Raw genomic sequence first — 18,233 nt, 5'->3', positions numbered from 1 at the left:
TTAAAAGCTCAAATTTAGAACCTTATGTGAGGCTAGCCGTCCATGAGGATTGGTCACCTATACAGGTTTGGGAAGAAGAAAAAAAAGAAGAAGAAGATACAGTATTACAACCACGGTTCCCTAACATGGTTATTATCTGGTTTCAGAGTAGCAGCCGTGTTAGTCTGTATTCGCAAAAAGAAAAGGAGTACTTGTGGCACCTTAGAGACTAACACATTTATTTGAGCATAAGCTTTCGTGAGCTACAGCTCGCTTCATCGGATGCATTCAGTGGAAAATACAGTGGGGAGATTTATATACACAGAGAACATGAAACAATGGGTGTTACCGTACACAACACCCATTGTTTCATGTTCTCTGTGTATATAAATCTCCCCACTGTATTTTCCACTGAATGCATCCGATGAAGCGAGCTGTAGCTCACGAAAGCTTATGCTCAAATAAATGTGTTAGTCTCTAAGGTGCCACAAGTACTCCTTTTCTTTTTATGGTTATATCTGATGCACAACAGGGCCTTAAAAATATACTGCCGTCTAGTTTATGTGCCAGACACTCATGACACTGTGCACACATCACAAAAATATCCAGAACCTCCTTATCTCAAATACAGACATTATGAGAAAATGCAGCAGATACCTCCCCACTCCTCAATACACATTTGTCTGTCATCTGTACTCTCCTCTTTCATCCTGGCTGCATCAATACCCATACACACTCTGGAAGCCATAGATACAAACATTCTGTTTGTACACAAGCACCCACACATACAGTGAAGAAATAAGTAGACACACCCTCGTTGAAGCACAACTGCAATTTTGTCCAAGTAAGTTATAAGAATGTTTCACAATATGTAGAAATCATGCATAAACTCATGCCCACATCCAGTCATCCTCCTCTATCTTCCCCCACACAAACTTTGTAGCTCACCTTCACATTTCTCTCACACCCCGCATACATACCTGCATATAAACAACTCCATCCTCTTCTCCTTTCTCCGCACCACACCTCCTCTCACTGCCAACCACATGTAGACACTAAGGCCAGCATTCAGTTTTGTAGGAACCACAACCTGTTCTGGGGTGGGATTGTTCAGACCATAGCAGTCTTTCCTTCCCATTCCCACTGCTGATCTGGACATCGGCCATTCATAGGCTGCTGTGATTCAGCACAGAATCACAAGCCTCTCAGAGCATCCAGGCTCCAAATGAATCATTTGAATGGCTTTTGCCTACGGTTGGCACAACTACAGGTGGATTACACACATTCACCTCAGACATTAATGTTCTTTTATTTTCTTTCTTTTTAAGGACAGAGAATAGTCTTATTTTTAATTTTAAAAGATTCTGTATTATAAAGATCTGAAGGTTTCTGACATTGTTCTTTTTTATGACATTAAGACAAAGGATCCTACCTCTCCACAAAAAAGGGGGGGTGGGCAGACAGGGTTATTCTGCTTGTTTTCACAGTAAACATTCAAGATTTGTTTGTCATGGAAGACGCTAGAGCTTTAACTAAGTTATGGACTTTTTTTTGTAAAAGATCCCCCACAAGTGACAGACAAGGCTCTGCAGCTGGACCCTTTTTCACCACTGTGTGTTAAGCCTGCTGAAGAGCTGGTTAAACTTAACTTAATGGTAAAGAGACTGGAAACTGCTGGTGATTTGTCGACACTAGCGCTCGCAGTATAATACATACACTGAAGGATTCCTCCTCCCCACCTGTCACCTCAGTACAGTTCCCAGTTCCCTTGTGAAGACAGCTATACATGACAGGAGAACTAATTAAGTTATGACACCACAGGAATCAAGAGAATGAAAGCAGAGTAAAATGAGAGATAAAAAGATATTTAGTCAGACTGTTTATATTTCTGAACTCCCAGTGCCTAATGAACATTCTAAAGAAAGGATTGCTTTGTTGAAGATTTAACCCTTGCCTCTTCACTTAAGATACAAAAGCCACCAAAAACCAATTCCAGACCCCCCAGGAAGTCCACCACCAAAGCCACAGAAGACCAGACTTGAAACGACTTTTTTTTTTTTTTTGTAATAGTGTAGAAATACAGCAAAGTATAAAGAGCTAAAAAATTAGAGGAAGCAGAATTTTAAATATCAGAAATGCAGGTTCTACCTAACATGAAAGCAGATCTGATAAAATATATTTTGCACAAAAAAATTAACCAGAAACTGCAATTGTTATCAGCATTTTCTGCGATCAATGTTGCTTTCAACATTTTTTGAATTTTAAAACAAAAATTATTTTGTTTCCAGCCTACATTTCAAAATGAATTCTTTCCTTTAAGATACCATTTTGACTTTTGGAAAATGAAAGTTTTCTTTCTCTCCCTCGCCCACCACCACCACCACCATTTTTACGCTGGAAGAAGAAATAGGAGTGGAGATGGCATGAAAAAAAAAGGGGGGGGGGAGGAAGAAGAGGGAGAGAGAAATCAAAAATCAACACACTAAAAACCAAAACTTTTCAGTTTCCAAAAACCAAAATGACATTTCACATTGAAATAAAATGGAAAAAAAAAAAAAAAAAACCGAAACACCACCTGTTGATTCAAAATGAAAATGCCTATGAAAAACCCAAAATTTTGTCAAAAAGTGATAAAGCTTCTATTTTTCCAGTTACAACAAAGATATACCAAGAAAGAGAATCCTGGTTAGAGAGGAATTGAGTTGCATTCACACTACTTACATACAACTTGTGTAGTCTTTGCAGGTATCCTGACCTATCCCTCCAGAAAAACCAAAACAGAGTTGTGAACTCAGCCATCTATTTCAAAGTTTACACAAAAAACATTGACTGGTATGCCTACACAGCAAAGAAAAACCCCTTGGGCTCATGGGGCTTGGACTGTAGGGATGAACCCGGACGTCTACATAGCAATGAAACATCCCCACAGCCAGAGCCCAAGTCGGCTGTCATGGGTTTTTCTTTGCTGTGTAGACATACCTTAAGCATTCAGGCCGTTTCCCCCTTCAAAAAGAGACAGGACATTACATGTAGAAGACTGTAAATGCAACTTTAAAATTTAAATGCACAAAAGCCAGGAAGCAAGATAGCTGACATCAGCCATGGCAGCAGGTGAACGTACTGTTGGGGAGGCTAGCCCCCACCTCTTCCGCTCTGCCCGAGGCCCCTCCTCCCTTCTCCCACTCCCTCCCTCACCAGAGCCTGGAGCACGCACACACCCCCGTGGTCACTGGCCCCCCCATATCCCCCCAGCCTCAGCACACCCAGCAAGCGGCATGGCAGAGCGCCCCCAGCCCCAGAGTGCCGGGGGGGCGGTGCAGCTGAAGCACATCCAGCCCCAGCACTAGGTGGGCAGTGGTGCGGCCAGAAGATATTAGTAACCCATTTTACAAACGTAAGGACAAAAGCACAGAGAAGCTAAAAGATCCTTTCTGCACTTTATAATCTAGTGTGTTATAACTAGGTCCCCACATTACATATAAGTTTTGCAGTGTATTAACTAGGTCATAAGGTTATAACAATCTGGAGGAAATCTAAGGCAATATCTAAGACAAAATTTTATCCCATACACACATTTCTTTGCTATAGTATTACATATTTTCCAATTTAAAAAGTTTCAGACATCCAATAATGAAACAGAAAAAAAATGCCACAGGCATCATGTTTTCAAGCTTCTCTCTGCAACCACGAGAGCTAGAAAAGTTGTTCACAAGAAAGTCAAAATGCTCCCATAGTCCCATGACTCCAGGAGCTGCGGCGCTAATTAACACCCCAAGTATTATAACAGCCATGATGAAATCATGAATTTTGGCAACACCGCACACTATCTGTCATATCCTTAACACATCAACGGACTTTGGATAGGTTCACAAATGATTTGAGAACACGAGCTAAAATTAAAAACCACCACCACCACAAATAGTGAACAAGGAAGCATAATTAAACTTCATCCTCAATTTTTCATTTCTTGAGTTTCACACTGAGCTGCTGTTAATTTTTCATTTGCTTTTTTAGATGGATTATATGTTTGCAATGGCCATGAACACACAGATTTTACATTCACATAATTCACCCTCACTTTAAAGTCTGTTACGAAATGGAGAAAAATCTGACCTCATTTGGTCTGAAGATTTCTATCGCCAATATTTAATTATTTTTTTAGAGCCAGGAAAGCCAGTAGATGAGTTATAAACAGCTTTCCACCAGCAACATGCAGTACACTAGCGAGAAAGTGAATTTTATTTTATGAATACCAGGACAACTATGCAAAGCTCCTGAATGAGAGTCAGAGTCCTTGACTGAAACTGTAACTCATTCTTGGATGCAGATACTCATTTGAGTAGATTACTCCATCTCAAAAAGAGGCAGCAGTACACAATGGGATAGATGAATAGGATAAGTCTCCTCCATTTCTCCATGTTTCCATATCACTGTGAACATACATGGCATTTTAAAAAACGAGGCCCTGTTCCCACAGTGCTTACTGGCTAGATCAAACAATGACACATGGGAAAGCATCTGAAGTGCAAGGAATGGAGACACCACACGTGAAATGCCCCTCTTCTTACCTACACAATATCGTGAGGAGATAAGAAAAAGAGACAAAGGGTGCAGTCAAAAGAAGACTGCCATTGATTTAAGGGGTAAACAAGGATGTAGGAGGAGATGAAAAATATAAAGGAGGGACAGAGTCACACAAAGCATTGAAGGAAAGGAAGAGGAGACTGAATTTTATGTAGAAATTGAGAAGATATTTAAAGGGAGTTGAGCAAGCAGGGAGAAGTTTTCCAGTAATCTAAGTGAGAGATTATTAGTGTTTTTAAGACAAAGAACTATCAAACAACAGATTTTTAGGCATTGTAAGGAAGGATTAACAGGATGTGTTGATAAGCCTGGGCAAGCATGTGTGTGGTGAGTTGATGAATAGGTTAGACTATCCAAAATCTGTGCTTGCAATACATACAGAAAAGAATGTGACATGGTGGCTGCTAAAAATTGTGTACTGTGAACTTCCTTACTCCTTACCAATTTGGGCCTGTGGAGCAGTATACTGGTATGCATCAAAAGCAGCTAGAAGATTCCCCCCTGGTTTGGTCAGGATGCCAGGAAGAGTAACAGTCAGCCATTTTAATGGGATATAGGCCCAGCTTTGTAGCTGGAATCTTTTTTTTAAAAAAAAGGGAGGGAGTTGGGGAGGCTCTTTTGTATCAGAGATTGGTAGCATGGAAGACCAGCACTTTTCCTCCATAAATACACAGAATACTGACCTGACAAGGAGTGGGACTGGGGAAGGAGGAAGTGACAAATACAGACAGGTCTTTCTTCTCCAGTGTTGAGAGAGATGGTATGGTGGTAAATGAATCATTCCAGGAAGACCTGTGCTTGGCAACTAATGATTTGCTGGTGTTGAGTTTTTTTATTTATTTATTTTAACTATCTAGAAAACGTTACACTTGTTTTTTGCACCAGACTTCTGCCTTTGAGACCATTTTCTGTGGATGCTGGTAACCCTGGTAATAAATCCTCAGTACTCCACAGAGAAAAGCTTGTGGTTTTAAAACAAGAAATTTGAGAAATTTCACAGGCTGGAAGCTTTGTCTGACCTTGACTTTGTCAATTTTGCAAATCACACATTTGAAAATGTTCAAACAATTTCTGTTTGACAAAATCCCTCACAACAGTGCCAGTATTTCAATAATGCCTGTATCCAGTTTCACAAAAAAACAACATTGAACAAAAGTGCCATTTATACACAATTCTAAGAGTTCAGTTACCAACTAAAATGTTCTTAGTGTTAACACCCTTTTAATGCATGTAAATAAAGCTAATACAATTAGAGTACGGAAGGCACAAAACATTTTGAAGATAACAAAATAAATCCTTACTCTTTGTTTTGTTTTAATTATCTAGCCTTATTTTAAAAAGTTGTTCCATCTCAAAAAAGACTGCACAGAAAGGTGGAATAACCATCAGTGGGAGGTTGGGGGGGAGGGACAAATTGTTAAGATATAAAACTTGCAGCATAAGTCAGGCTGGTGTGTAGGGAAACACTGAGGTAACAGGGCTATTTATCAACATTTTCTAGGACACTGATAAGATTACAGCATAAATCAAGTGTTTACAATTTACCAGCAGTAGTGTGAATAAAGGTTGAGGGTCAAACTGAAACGAGCAGGAGAATTCAAAGAATTCACCCTTCACAGCGGTGACAACAAATGCATTTTCAGTGCAAGGTTTGTATCATTGTATCATGGAAACTGCAGAAAAATCTCTGAAGTCCCAGGTGACTGGGTGGCAAAAAAAGACTGTTCAGGACCCACCTGAGGATGGCTCTGCAACCCAATACACAAGACAAATCAAGAGTGCCCACAAAGAGGTTTACAAGCACCCTGGGTCCACATCAGGAACTCTAAGCTGTTCTGCAAGGAACAGGCTGAAAACAGGATGGTGTGTTGTCTTCTTGGAACCAAGCTGTGACTGCAAGATTAGGTAGGTTTCTGAAGTCAGTGCGCAAAGATCCACTGGCATGGTGTATGTTGGTATTAGTGACACTGTTTCAGATGATACCTCAGAGATTACAGGCCACTTCAGAGAAGACGGAAGGGTACTGAAGGAGAGGAATGTGATCTTTCCTGTCCCACAAGCAAAGGAAGAGAGAAAGCAGAAGATTCTGGAACTGTGTCACTGACTAGATAAGTGGTTGAAAGGAAGAGGGTTTTGATTTTGTGGAACATAAGTCAACCTTCTTAGGAGAGGGAGCTGTGCAAATCTGGATGACCTCCATCTCAGTAGAGGAGGAATCAATCTTTAGGGGACCGGCTGGAGGGTATTTATATTTAACAAGAGAAACAGATAAAAAAAAGGAATAAATGAGCATTCATTTGGTACAAAATAAATCTAGGCACCAAGGGATGTGAAGAGAAGAAATTCTTTAATTGCCTATGTACCAAGTATAGGAGTCTGGGTAATAAGAGGAATTGCAATTGCTCATTTATAGGCATAAATTTAACTTAGTGGGTATTATTGAAATCTGCTGAGAAGAGTCACATGACTGCAATGTTAAAATCATAACTGCTTTAAATAGGATTGAAAGGGAAAAGCGGGAGTGGAGATGGTACTCTGACACTCTGTCAAAAATAGATCACTGCCCACTTGGAAGCAAATGACCTTGAATGCTTATGGATCAACCTTCTAATAGATAAGGCACAAGATATGATACTCGTTGGTGCCTGCTACAGACCACCAAGTCACACTAAAGAACAGAACAACCAGCTCCTTAAGCATCTACATGTAGGGGTAGGACAAAAAGCTACATTATCGTGGGGAACTTATCTCTGAGTGACCTATGTGAGAGGTCTCATGCTGTCAAGACTAAAATGTGCTTGGAATTTATAAATATTATAAATAACAGTTTCCTAACCCAAATAGTGTGGCATCCTACATTGGAGAATTCTGCATTAGACCTAATTTTGACAGATGAAGAGGAATTGACATAAAAATAAATAAGTTTGTGTTTGCTTAGGTGCAAGTGATGATGACTTGATTACATCTATTGTGTGTAAGCAAAACCAAGTCCAAACCAGTAATATATGTGATGAGATTGGAGTTGCTATGTAATAATATATGAATACTGTGTGTTTACCTGGTTACTGGGATGCTTACTGTATGACTATATGGGTGTAGTTTAATAGTGGCTATAAAGGGGAAAAAAAAAAAACCAAACAGGAAGGGGAAGAACAATAGTTCAAGATAAACCACTTTTCAGCAGACATTTTAGAAACAATGCCAGAACCAGAAAAGGCTTGGGAACAGAAGATCCAAAGGACTACAGTAGTTGAAAGAGAGAGAGTCAAGAAAGAGGGAAAACAAACTAAGATGCAGGTGACCATTGGGGTGCCTAAAGTTAGGCCTGTTTAGTTACCCTCAGAAGAGATGGTCAGACTTTAGGTAAGATAAACCTGTGTAGATTATTGTTTTAAAATCTCTCTCTCTAAATGCTTTTTTTCCTATTGCAACAACTGTTTGTCACTATAAACACCACTAGTCACAGACTCCTGAAAGGAAGAATACAGGTGCCAAACCCAGTCAGACCTGCTGGGTACGCATGTCTGATAGACTGGGCCATGGGTACCCTGTTTAAGGCTGTCAAGGTTCCTCCCCCACTCTGAACTCTAGGGTACAGATGTGGGGACCTGCATGAAAAACCTCCTAAGCTTATCTTTACCAGCTTAGGTCAAAACTTCCCCAAGGTACAAAATATTACACCCGTTATCCTTGGACTGGCCGCTACCACCACCAAACTAATACTGGTTACTGGGGAAGAGCTGTTTGGACGTGTCCTTCCCCCCAAAATACTTCCCAAAACCTTGCACCCCACTTCCTGGACAAGGTTTGGTAAAAAGCCTCACCAATTTGCCTAGGTGACTACAGACCCAGACCCTTGGATCTTAAGAACAATGAACAATCCTCCCAACACTTGCACCCCCACTTTCCTGGGAAATGTTGGATAAAAAGCCTCACCAATTTGCATAGGTGACCACAGACCCAAACCCTTGGATCTGAGAACAATGAAAAAGCATTCAGTGTTTTACAAGAAGACTTTTAATAAAAAATAGAAGTAAATAGAAATAAAGAAATCCCCCCTGTAAAATCAGGATGGTAGATATCTTACAGGGTAATTAGATTTAAAAACATAGAGAACCCCTCTAGGCAAAACCTTAAGTTACAAAAAAGATACACAGACAGAAATAGTTATTCTATTCAGCACAATTCTTTTCTCAGCCATTTAAAGAAATCATAATCTAACACATACCTAGCTAGATTACTTACTAAAAGTTCTAAGACTCCATTCCTGTTCTGTCCCTGGCCAAGACGACTACAGACAGACACAGACCCTTTGTTTCTCTCCCTCCTCCCAGCTTTTGAAAGTATCTTGTCTCCTCATTGGTCATTTTGGTCAGGTGCCAGCGAGGTTACCTTTAGCTTCTTAACCCTTTACAGGTGAGAGGAGCTTTCCCCTGGCCAGGAGGGATTTCAAAGGGGTTTACCCTTCCCTTTATATTTATGACAAAGGCCACGTCTACATTACGGGGACTAAACCTGCATAGCTACAGTGCCATAGCCATGCCTACGTAACCCAGTAGTGCACACACAGCTGATGCTAATGCAAGGGGTTTTTCCCATCGGTGTAGGAACACCACCTTCCTGAGCTAGGTTGGCAGAAGCATTCTTCCATCAGCCTAGCTACTACTACACTGGAGGTTAAGTTGAAATAGCTGCATCGTGCAGAGGGGTGAATTTTTCATACCCTTGAGTGCTGTAGCTGTGTCTACGAAAATTTTAAGCACAGACCAGTCCCAAAAGTAGGAGAAACCACCCAGGATGGGTAAATCCACAAGGTCAGACACCTGAAGAAGTGGCACACCCCGAGACCACCAAAGAGGATGCAGCTAGCACTGCAACTGTGAAAGAGCTTGGTGCTTTATAAAGATCAGTTTCACAAAGCTGAAAACAAATATCACCCAAATCATCTGGGAGAAAATTTAAACGGTGAATCTGAAAAGGACCTGGAAGTCATGGTGACTAATCAGCAGCACAATGCTGAGGCCAAAGGGCTAGTGCAGTCCTTGAAAGTAAAAACAGAGGACTATCAAGTAGGAAGATTACCTCACCTCTGTATGTGCCCCTGTGTCCAGTTCTGGTAGCTACACTTCAAGAAGGATATTGGAGAGGGTTCAGAGAAGAGCCATGAGAACGATTCAAGGATTGGAAATCATGCCTTACAGTGAAAATCTCAAGTTGCTCAATCTAATCATTTTAACAAAGAAAAGGGTAAGGGGTGACTTGATCATAATCTGTAAGTACCTACACAGGAACAGAAATTTGATAATAGAGGGCTCTTGAATCTAGCAGACAAAATGTAGAACAAGAACTAATGGCTGGAAATTGATGATAGACAAACTCAGCCTAAAAATAAGGTGCAAATTTTTAACCATTGGAAAAACTTATCCAAGGACGTGGTAGATCCTTTATCACATGAAGTATTTTTAAATTGAGATTGGTTTTCTGAAAGACATGCTCTAGTTAAACCACAGCTACTGGACTTTAAGTAGGAGTTCATACAGGGAAGTTCTATGGCCAGTGTTATGTAGGAGGTCAGACTAGATTATCACAATGGTCCCTTGTGGCCTTTAGGTCTCAGAATTTAATCAGTTTTCTACTGCTGCCTAACTACATGCCAGTCTTCTTTCTCTAGAAATCAGCTACAGCCTTCCTTCCCTGACAGCCCCATACTAGCTCCTTTGCTACAGGACATGCAAGATGTACATTCACTACCCACAGCAGCTTGACTGAGTGTGACATTCAGCTGTTCCACATAAGGTCAACTGAACTTTCATGGTGTCAGAAGCCATGTTCTAGTTTTGGAGAATTGCTAGACACATCAAGATTTCACAACTGTAAGTCTCCTACAGCATGGAACTCAGAAAACTAGGTAGGAGTTCCATCTGATTTAGGATTGAAGTGCGTGAAATTATAATCAGAGCATACAATTAACTTCCAGAGTCACGCCTATCTGAAAGTTTACCAACTCTTGCCACAAGTAACATCCAAGACCTACAGCTGAAAGATTAGAAGGGAAAAATACTTTTGTCAATTTATTTTGTGCATTGACTACAGATGAAGTGAGGTTATGATTCAATTTCCCGTTATATATAGTTACTCCACCATTTTCCATTTTATGTGGGTTTTTCCACACTCAGTAGAAAAAACTTATTTTTGAAGGCTGATACGTGTATTGTAAAGCCACATAAAATTGGAAGGGAGAAGGGAATGGTTTCAGGAACAATTTCAGTACCCAAAACTACTTTGAACTCCACCTCTAAAACTGACTAACTATATTTCAAGTTGACGGTGTCCCTTTATATACAAACCCCTCTAACTTAACCTTTAGATTACACATTCCCAATCAAAGTTATAGACCTTACCACTATACATGTTATTTGTCCCCATGACAAAGTAAGTAGCCCGGGTTAAGGATGTGTGCTTGAGTACAATTAAGTAGAGATGTGTGGTGTTGTTGGTTATATGTTTGAACTGAAAGCAAGTTTGTTGCTGAGCAAGTTGTTGTCAGAGAGCATTTGAATATTAGGATATTGAAGTGGTATGGCATACGAGTTAAGGTTGGCCTGAATGTTAACTGTCAATTTTCTGGTTTTTAAAAATTGTTTTTAGAGAGCTTGTGTGTCAGTCGACTTAAGTTTATCAAACAAATTGGCACATTTAGGATTGTGGATCACTAAGGCAGCACAGAAACAAGTTACCACGGGGTCTCCATCCCGGGGGAGTCGACGGGAGAAACTCTCCCATCGACTTACCTTACTCTTCTCGTTGTGGATAGAGTACAGGCATCAACTGGAGAGCGATCTGTTGTCAATTTGGCAGGTCTTCACTAGACCTGCTAAATCGACTGCCGGTGGATCGATCTCAGAGCATCGATTCCAGCTGTACTGTAGATGTAGCCTAAATGAAGGCACTGGGCAACTGTGTTTGGTTCCAACTGTAGAACCTCTGCACCCACTGGAAGAGAATTGAGCAGTAATTTACAGGTCGTAACTTAATAAAATACATCTAAGAAACAAAGCCACCTTATCAGTGCCTTAATTAGGGACTGCCAACAAACAAACAGTTAAACTACTTAGTAGGCAGGGAATGACTAAGACTATGTCCTCAGTATCTCAAGCAAGTATGTTGTCATCCTACAGGCCAAATATTTGCACTTAATGGTTTTACATTCATAGATCTCCAGAGTTTTGATGCCCCTTTTAGAGAAAAAATAAGAGCTGTTCTGTAGAATCCCAGGCAACAGCAGCTCTACCACAAAAGCAGCAACTAAATAAAACCGCTTACTTACCTCCTCTGCTTCTGGCAATAATTTAAGGAATTCACGCAGCATCTCACACCCACCGAGATCACCTTTTCCTTGATTAATATCTTCAATTATGGATTGAGCAGGCCTTGAATACACAATTAATCAATTACATTTCAAATGCTTGAGTAACAGCAGTTATACACTGGAGAAAAAAACATACCTCTGCTATGCACAATAATTGTAATTAGTCATGCATCAGTATTTACAACAGTGTTATTCAAAAACAACATTCAGCAATGCCTCTACTGAAGAGCAATTTTCTAATCAGTGCATAAAAGGTTCAACACCACCAGCTTACTCTTAAAAAGTTCCTTCATCTCATAAGAACAGCCATACTGGGTCGGACCAATGGCCCATCTAGCCCAGTATCCTGTCTTCTGACAGTGGCCAATGCCAGATGCTTCAGAAGGAATGAACAGAACAGGGCAATTACTGAGTCATACATTCCTATTGTCCATTCCCAGCATCTGACAGTCAGAGGCTTACAGACACCTAGAGCATGGCTGCATCCCTGGCCTCTTGTCTAATAGCCATTGAAGGACCTACCCTCCATGAACTTATCTAATTCTTTTTTGAACCCAGTTATGCTTTTGGCCTTCACAATATCCACTGGCAACGAGTTCCACGGGATGACTGTGCATTGTGTGAAGAGGTACCTCATTTTATTTTAAACCTGCTGCCTATGGATTTCATAGGGTGACCCCTGGTTCTTGTGTTATGGGAAGGGGGAAATAATGCTTCCTTATTCACTTTCTCCACACCATTCATGATTTTTATAGACCTCTATCACATTCCCCACCCCCACTCATATCTTTTCTAAACTGAGCAGTCCCAGTCATTTTAATCTCTCCTCATATGGAAACTGTTCCATATCCCTAATCATTTTTGTTGCTCTTCTCTACACCTTTTCCAATTCTAATATATCTTTTTAATACGGTGCGACCAGAACTGCATGCAGGATTCAAGGTGTAGGTGTCCCATGGCTTTATAGTGTGTCATTATTATATTTACTGTCTTATTTATCTATCCATTTCCTCGTGGGTCCAAACATTGTTAGCTTTTTTGATTGCCACTGCACATTGAGCAGTTGTTTTCAGAGACTATTCATGATGACTCCAAGATCTCTTTCTCAAGTGATAACAGCTAATTTGGACTCCATCATTTTGTATGTATGGTTGAGATGTTTTTCAATGTGCATTACTTTGCCTTTATCAACACTGTATTTCATTTTGTTGCCCAGTTACCCAGCTTTGTGAGATCCCTTTGTAACTTTCTGCAGTCAGCTTTCGTGTTAACTATCTTGAGTAATTTTGTATCAATCTGCAAACTTTGCCACCTCACTGTTTATCCCTTTTTCCAAATCACTTATAAATATGTTTGACAGCATTAGTCCCAGTACAGATCTTTGGGGGACATCACTATTCATCTGAAAACTGACCATTTATTCCTATGCTTTGTTTCCTGTCTTTTAACCATTACCAATCCCTGAGAGGACTCACCCTCTTATCCCATGAATGCTCAGTTTTCTGTAGAGCCTTTGGTGAGGGACCTTTTCAACAGCTTTCTGAAAGTCTAAGTTCACTGTATCCAATGGATTACCTTTGTCCACTTGTTTGGTGAGGCATGATTTCCCTCAACAAAAGCTATGTTGATTCTTCCTACCGTATTATGTTCATCTAATAATTCTGTTCTTTACTATAGTTTCAACCAGTTTGCCTGGTACTGAAGTTAGGTTTACTGGCCTGTAATTGCCAGGATCACCTCTAGAGCCATTTTTAAAAATTGGTGTTCCATTAGCTACGTACCAGTCATCTGGTACCAGAGGTTGATTTAAGTGATAGATTACAGATCACAGTTAATAGTTCTGCAATTTCATATTTGAGTTCCTTCAGAACTGCTAGGTGAATACCATCTGGTCCTGGTGACTTATTACCATTTAAGTTATCAGTTTGATTCCTCTAGCACCACCTCAATATGGGACAATTCCTCAGATTTGTCACATAAAAAGAATGGCCCAGGTCTGGGAATCCCCCCCACATCCTCTCTCACCCCATTCCATTCTTTCTTCGTAAAGAGAGAAAAACCAAATGAAGAGCATCTCACGTTGAATTACATGAGAATGTATAGCTTTCAATTACTGCATATGAAACTTCAGCTCAACTGGCAAGGCAACAATCAAACTGAGCTCATTAGTACATAAGATTTAAGTAAAATTGGCACTCAAATAAGCATGTTTTTGTTTAAACTATGAACTGAAGTTATTTGACAATTTTGTGCAGAACCTAAACTAAATTAAAGAAACGTTGCCTTTCCAATTCTATCATATGTCTTCTTTATTTCCAATAATACTTATTGTGTAACCATTTCACTTCAAGCTCAAGTTAATTAATTGTATGAAAAAGGAAATCTTACTTTTTGAATTGTTTGAGAAATATCCCAATATTCATACTTCTTTTTGAATCCAAAATAGAAATCTGAGAGAGAGAAAGCAAGAGACATGACTCCAGTAATACCTGTCTGAAAACCTTAAAATACAGACTCTATTCCTTAAATTGTTATAAAAAGAATAAATTATATGCAATCTTCTGTACAAAAGAGTTGTCACCAAAACACAAGTCAAATGAATGGCTAGATCTGAGTATCATTCATTAGAGAGCAGAAAAGGAGTGATCTATTATTAAATTAGTCTTTAACAGGAAACAATGCAGCCCACCCACAACACTCTTGGCTTGCGGAACAGACGTCCAAGTTAAGAGAAAACCACAGCATGTTAGTGAGAGAATTAAGACAAATTATAATTCACCATGTAACAAGCTAGATTTTATCATAGAAATGTAGGGCTGAAAGGAACCTCAAGAGATCATCTCGTCCATCCCTGTGCTGAGGCAGAAACAAGTGTAGTTAATAGCATCCCTGGCAGGTATATGTCTAACAGTTCTTAAAAACTTTCAGTGATGGGGAGTCCACAATCTACCTTGATAACCTATTCCAATACTAAAAAGTTTTCCCTAAAATCTAACCTACATCTCTCTTGCTGCAGATTAAGCCAATTACTTCTTGTCCTACCTTCAGTGGACATGGAGAACAACTGAGCCCTGTCCTCTTTCTGACAGCCCTTAGCATATCTGAAGTCATATGAGATCACCCCTCAGTCTTCTTTTCTCAAAGCCTGGTCTACACTAGGATATCAAGTCGGTATAACTATGTCATTCTGGGGTATGAAAAATCCACACCCCTGAGCAACACAGTTAAACCGATCTAACCCCAGAGTAGATAGTGCTAGGTCGATGGAAGAATTTTCCCGTTCAACGAGCTACCACCCCTCAGAGAAGTGGATTACCTATGCTGATGGGAGAAGCCCTCCCATCAGCATAGATAATGTCTTCACTGAAGCACTACAGTGGTACAGCTGCAACGCTGCAGCATTTTAAGTGCAGACAAGCTCCAGGACTAAACACAGCCAGCTTTTTTTAAACCTTTCCTCAATATGTCAGGTTTTCTAAACCTTTTATCATTTTTGTTGCTCTCCTCTGTACTCTCTCCAATTTGCCCACATCTTTCTTAAAGCATGGCACCCAAAACTGGACACAGTACTCCAGGGCCAGGTAGAGTGGAATCAATTATTTCATATCATATCCATACATTAATGCTGCTCACTGATGACTTAACTGGGACACAGACTATTACAAAAGTTTGAAGTTCCATGACATCCAGGGACATACTTTGAAATGTATAGTTCGTATTATTTTTATTTCAGGGGTAACTTATCAAATACCATGACCACCACAGTATAAGAACCTAAATAAGAGTCAACACACAGTATTGTTTTAATTCCTATGAATGAACGGTCATGCTGATTAAATGGAAGGACTTTAAATCAGTTAATAAATCTGACATCAGTATTAGATATAGATAATGCTCAAATCTTCAGTTTATCTGGATGCAGTACCCCATGACATTAATTTGGTTTCAGCAGCTTTCTTAGTACGGATATGTTCGGATGGAAGACCAGTGAATTGTGAAGCATGTTTACCAAGAATGCCGCTACTCAGCCAGTGATCACATGGTCATCAAAAGTTTTGGCGATATAAGATTGCCAAAGACTGACAGACTGAACATCCAGCCGGATTATGTTAAGAACCTGGCTAGAGATCAACCTGGATTGCACTTGACCTGCAAGGAAATATGTTCTCTTGGCATTTGTTTGGTTTTTTTTAAAAAAAAAAGCCACAGATTTGTTATAGAATTTTGTTATATGTAATTCTAAAAACCAACCAAAAAAGGAGTGTACTTTTTTTCTCCTCCTATATTTTTAAAGTTCTTTCTAATCAAAAGAATGAGTTAGGTTTTTTTAATACCAAAAAATTGCACCAAGTCCTAATGGAACAAAACTAGGAATCTGAAAAGTTAGCAATTTTCTGAGTGAATTATATCACCTCATTTCATTAAAATTACAATTTTACCACTGCAAGTTTGGAGATAACAGCCATAAAAAACAGTCACTGAGATTTACTATCACAGGAGAATTGTTTCATGTTAACACTGTCACCTGGCTGCCACAAACAACTCCAAATACACAGATGTACAGGGCTCCAATGGCCTCACACTGTGTTTGACAGTTGCACAGATATATTATACTCAGTAACAAAAGTATCAGAAAAAAAAAACCACTATCATTTGCAATGGGAACATCAGGAAAAAGTACCAAATATGTCAAGTTCTGAAGCCAGCTGGTGAAAATAAAAATGCAGATGTAGCTAGTATGCTTCCAGCATACTCCTATACAATACTGCATATCCAAGACAATCTCATTTGCCAAATGTCCCCCCCCCCAAAAAAAAAGTAGATATGAATATTTTCCAGAACTTTGAAATTCCCTCTCTTCTTGATTCAAATTCATTACAAGTCTAAAAGAATGTGATACAGAGTTTTTGGGTTTTTTTTTTAAATTAGATTATTGCTAGCCAGAATTCCTACCAGCCTAGCAAATGTAAACAGTGGGGGTACACCTCAGTCTCTCTCCTCTAATCATGGGAGCTGAGAGGCCCACACAGTTCAATAAGTGAAAGCCCCAGCACCTATTGCAGGTTAAACTATCGTTCCCCAGTGCATTATCTAATCTCCTTTCAAATGTTTCACTGAAGGTACCCCTCAATGACCTTTTAGATTGCAGTTCTATTCTCCAATTGTTCTGCTCACTTCTAATCTAAAATTACCATTCTTTAAATCCTGTAACACAGTCTCATTCAGTCCTTATAGCTTGTTCAATAATTTGTTCAGATCTAAGATCCCTCTCTCCATTTGTGTAAGCTATACAAGTTCTTAACCTTCTTATATCTTACGTGCTACTCTTTGTATTCTTTTTAGTTAGAGTATTTAACTGTACACAATTCTGTACAGTTAAATACACAGTATGCAGGAGGCCAAATCCTCACTGTTTAAGCCAATATAGCCTCATTGTCTTCATGACATTACACAAATTTACAGAAAATCTGGCTCAGTGCATCAGGGAAATTGGTGAACCAATTTAATTGTTTTTATTCTTTCCCTTAAAGAGAACATATATAACTACTCTTTCAGTGTCAGCGCAGTACAAAGTTATTGCATGACCACAAGCTAGGTACAAAATCAAAATTCAACAGAGCCTCAGTAGTCACATTTTCTTATAGGGCCTAGTATATTAGCTCTCACTGCTCTGCATATGATTTTTTACACTCATTGTTCGATTTTTCAATTAAAACTTTTGACCAAGATTTTCCTAAGCAACTTGTAATTTTGGGTTCCTCACTTTTTGTGTGTTCACCTTAAGACTCTTTAAAGGGGGCTTCTTTTCTGAAAAATCCTGTGAAAGTCTCAAATTTGGCACGCACACACACACACACAAATTGCTCTTCACTTTAAAACACTGGCCCTTAACTCTGTACATGGAGCTAATATAACTTCTATTTTTACATACATGTCATCGCACTAAACCTTATTCTGCATTCCTAACATCCATCCATTTCCCTGTTAGAGTTTTCCTTCGGTTTTCTTCTTGCCCATGGGCACAGAATAGTAGGATCACAGAAATGTAAGGCTGGAAGACACCTTGAGGTCAACCAGTCCAGCCCCCTGCACTTCAGCATCTTAGCATGTTTTCATATGTTGGAGGAATAACAAGAGGCAACCTAATTACTTCAAGTTTTTCGGGAGTCTGCCTCAATCGTCTCTTTGTGTCAGACCTCCTGTATTGGTATCATCTGCAAAGTCTGGTCAACACAACATATGCCAATTCCTCCACATAATTTATAAAGTTACTAAAATTATTGCCAGTTCCAGCACTGAC

The 18,233-nt window shown here is 39.6% G+C and overlaps 1 protein-coding gene across 2 annotated transcripts in view; it reads right to left on the bottom strand.

The window, feature by feature from the left end:
* Window positions 1-18,233, bottom strand: part of FHDC1 (FH2 domain containing 1) — a 50,984-nt gene that overhangs the window by 20,783 nt on the left and 11,968 nt on the right. For both annotated transcript variants that reach the window (XM_073341375.2, XM_073341376.2), the window contains exons 3-4: window positions 14,321-14,382; window positions 11,891-11,993 (exon numbers count right to left, since the gene is read on the bottom strand). In XM_073341375.2, coding sequence (XP_073197476.1) covers window positions 11,891-11,993; window positions 14,321-14,382 — 165 coding nt within the window. The remainder of the gene's footprint in view (window positions 1-11,890; window positions 11,994-14,320; window positions 14,383-18,233) is intronic.

The sequence above is a fragment of the Lepidochelys kempii genome, chromosome 4 (genome assembly GCF_965140285.1).
Source record: "Lepidochelys kempii isolate rLepKem1 chromosome 4, rLepKem1.hap1, whole genome shotgun sequence".
Taxonomy (NCBI): domain Eukaryota; kingdom Metazoa; phylum Chordata; order Testudines; family Cheloniidae; genus Lepidochelys; species Lepidochelys kempii.
Note: the sequence above shows the minus strand (reverse complement) of the source record. Positions and strands in the feature narration are given on the sequence as shown.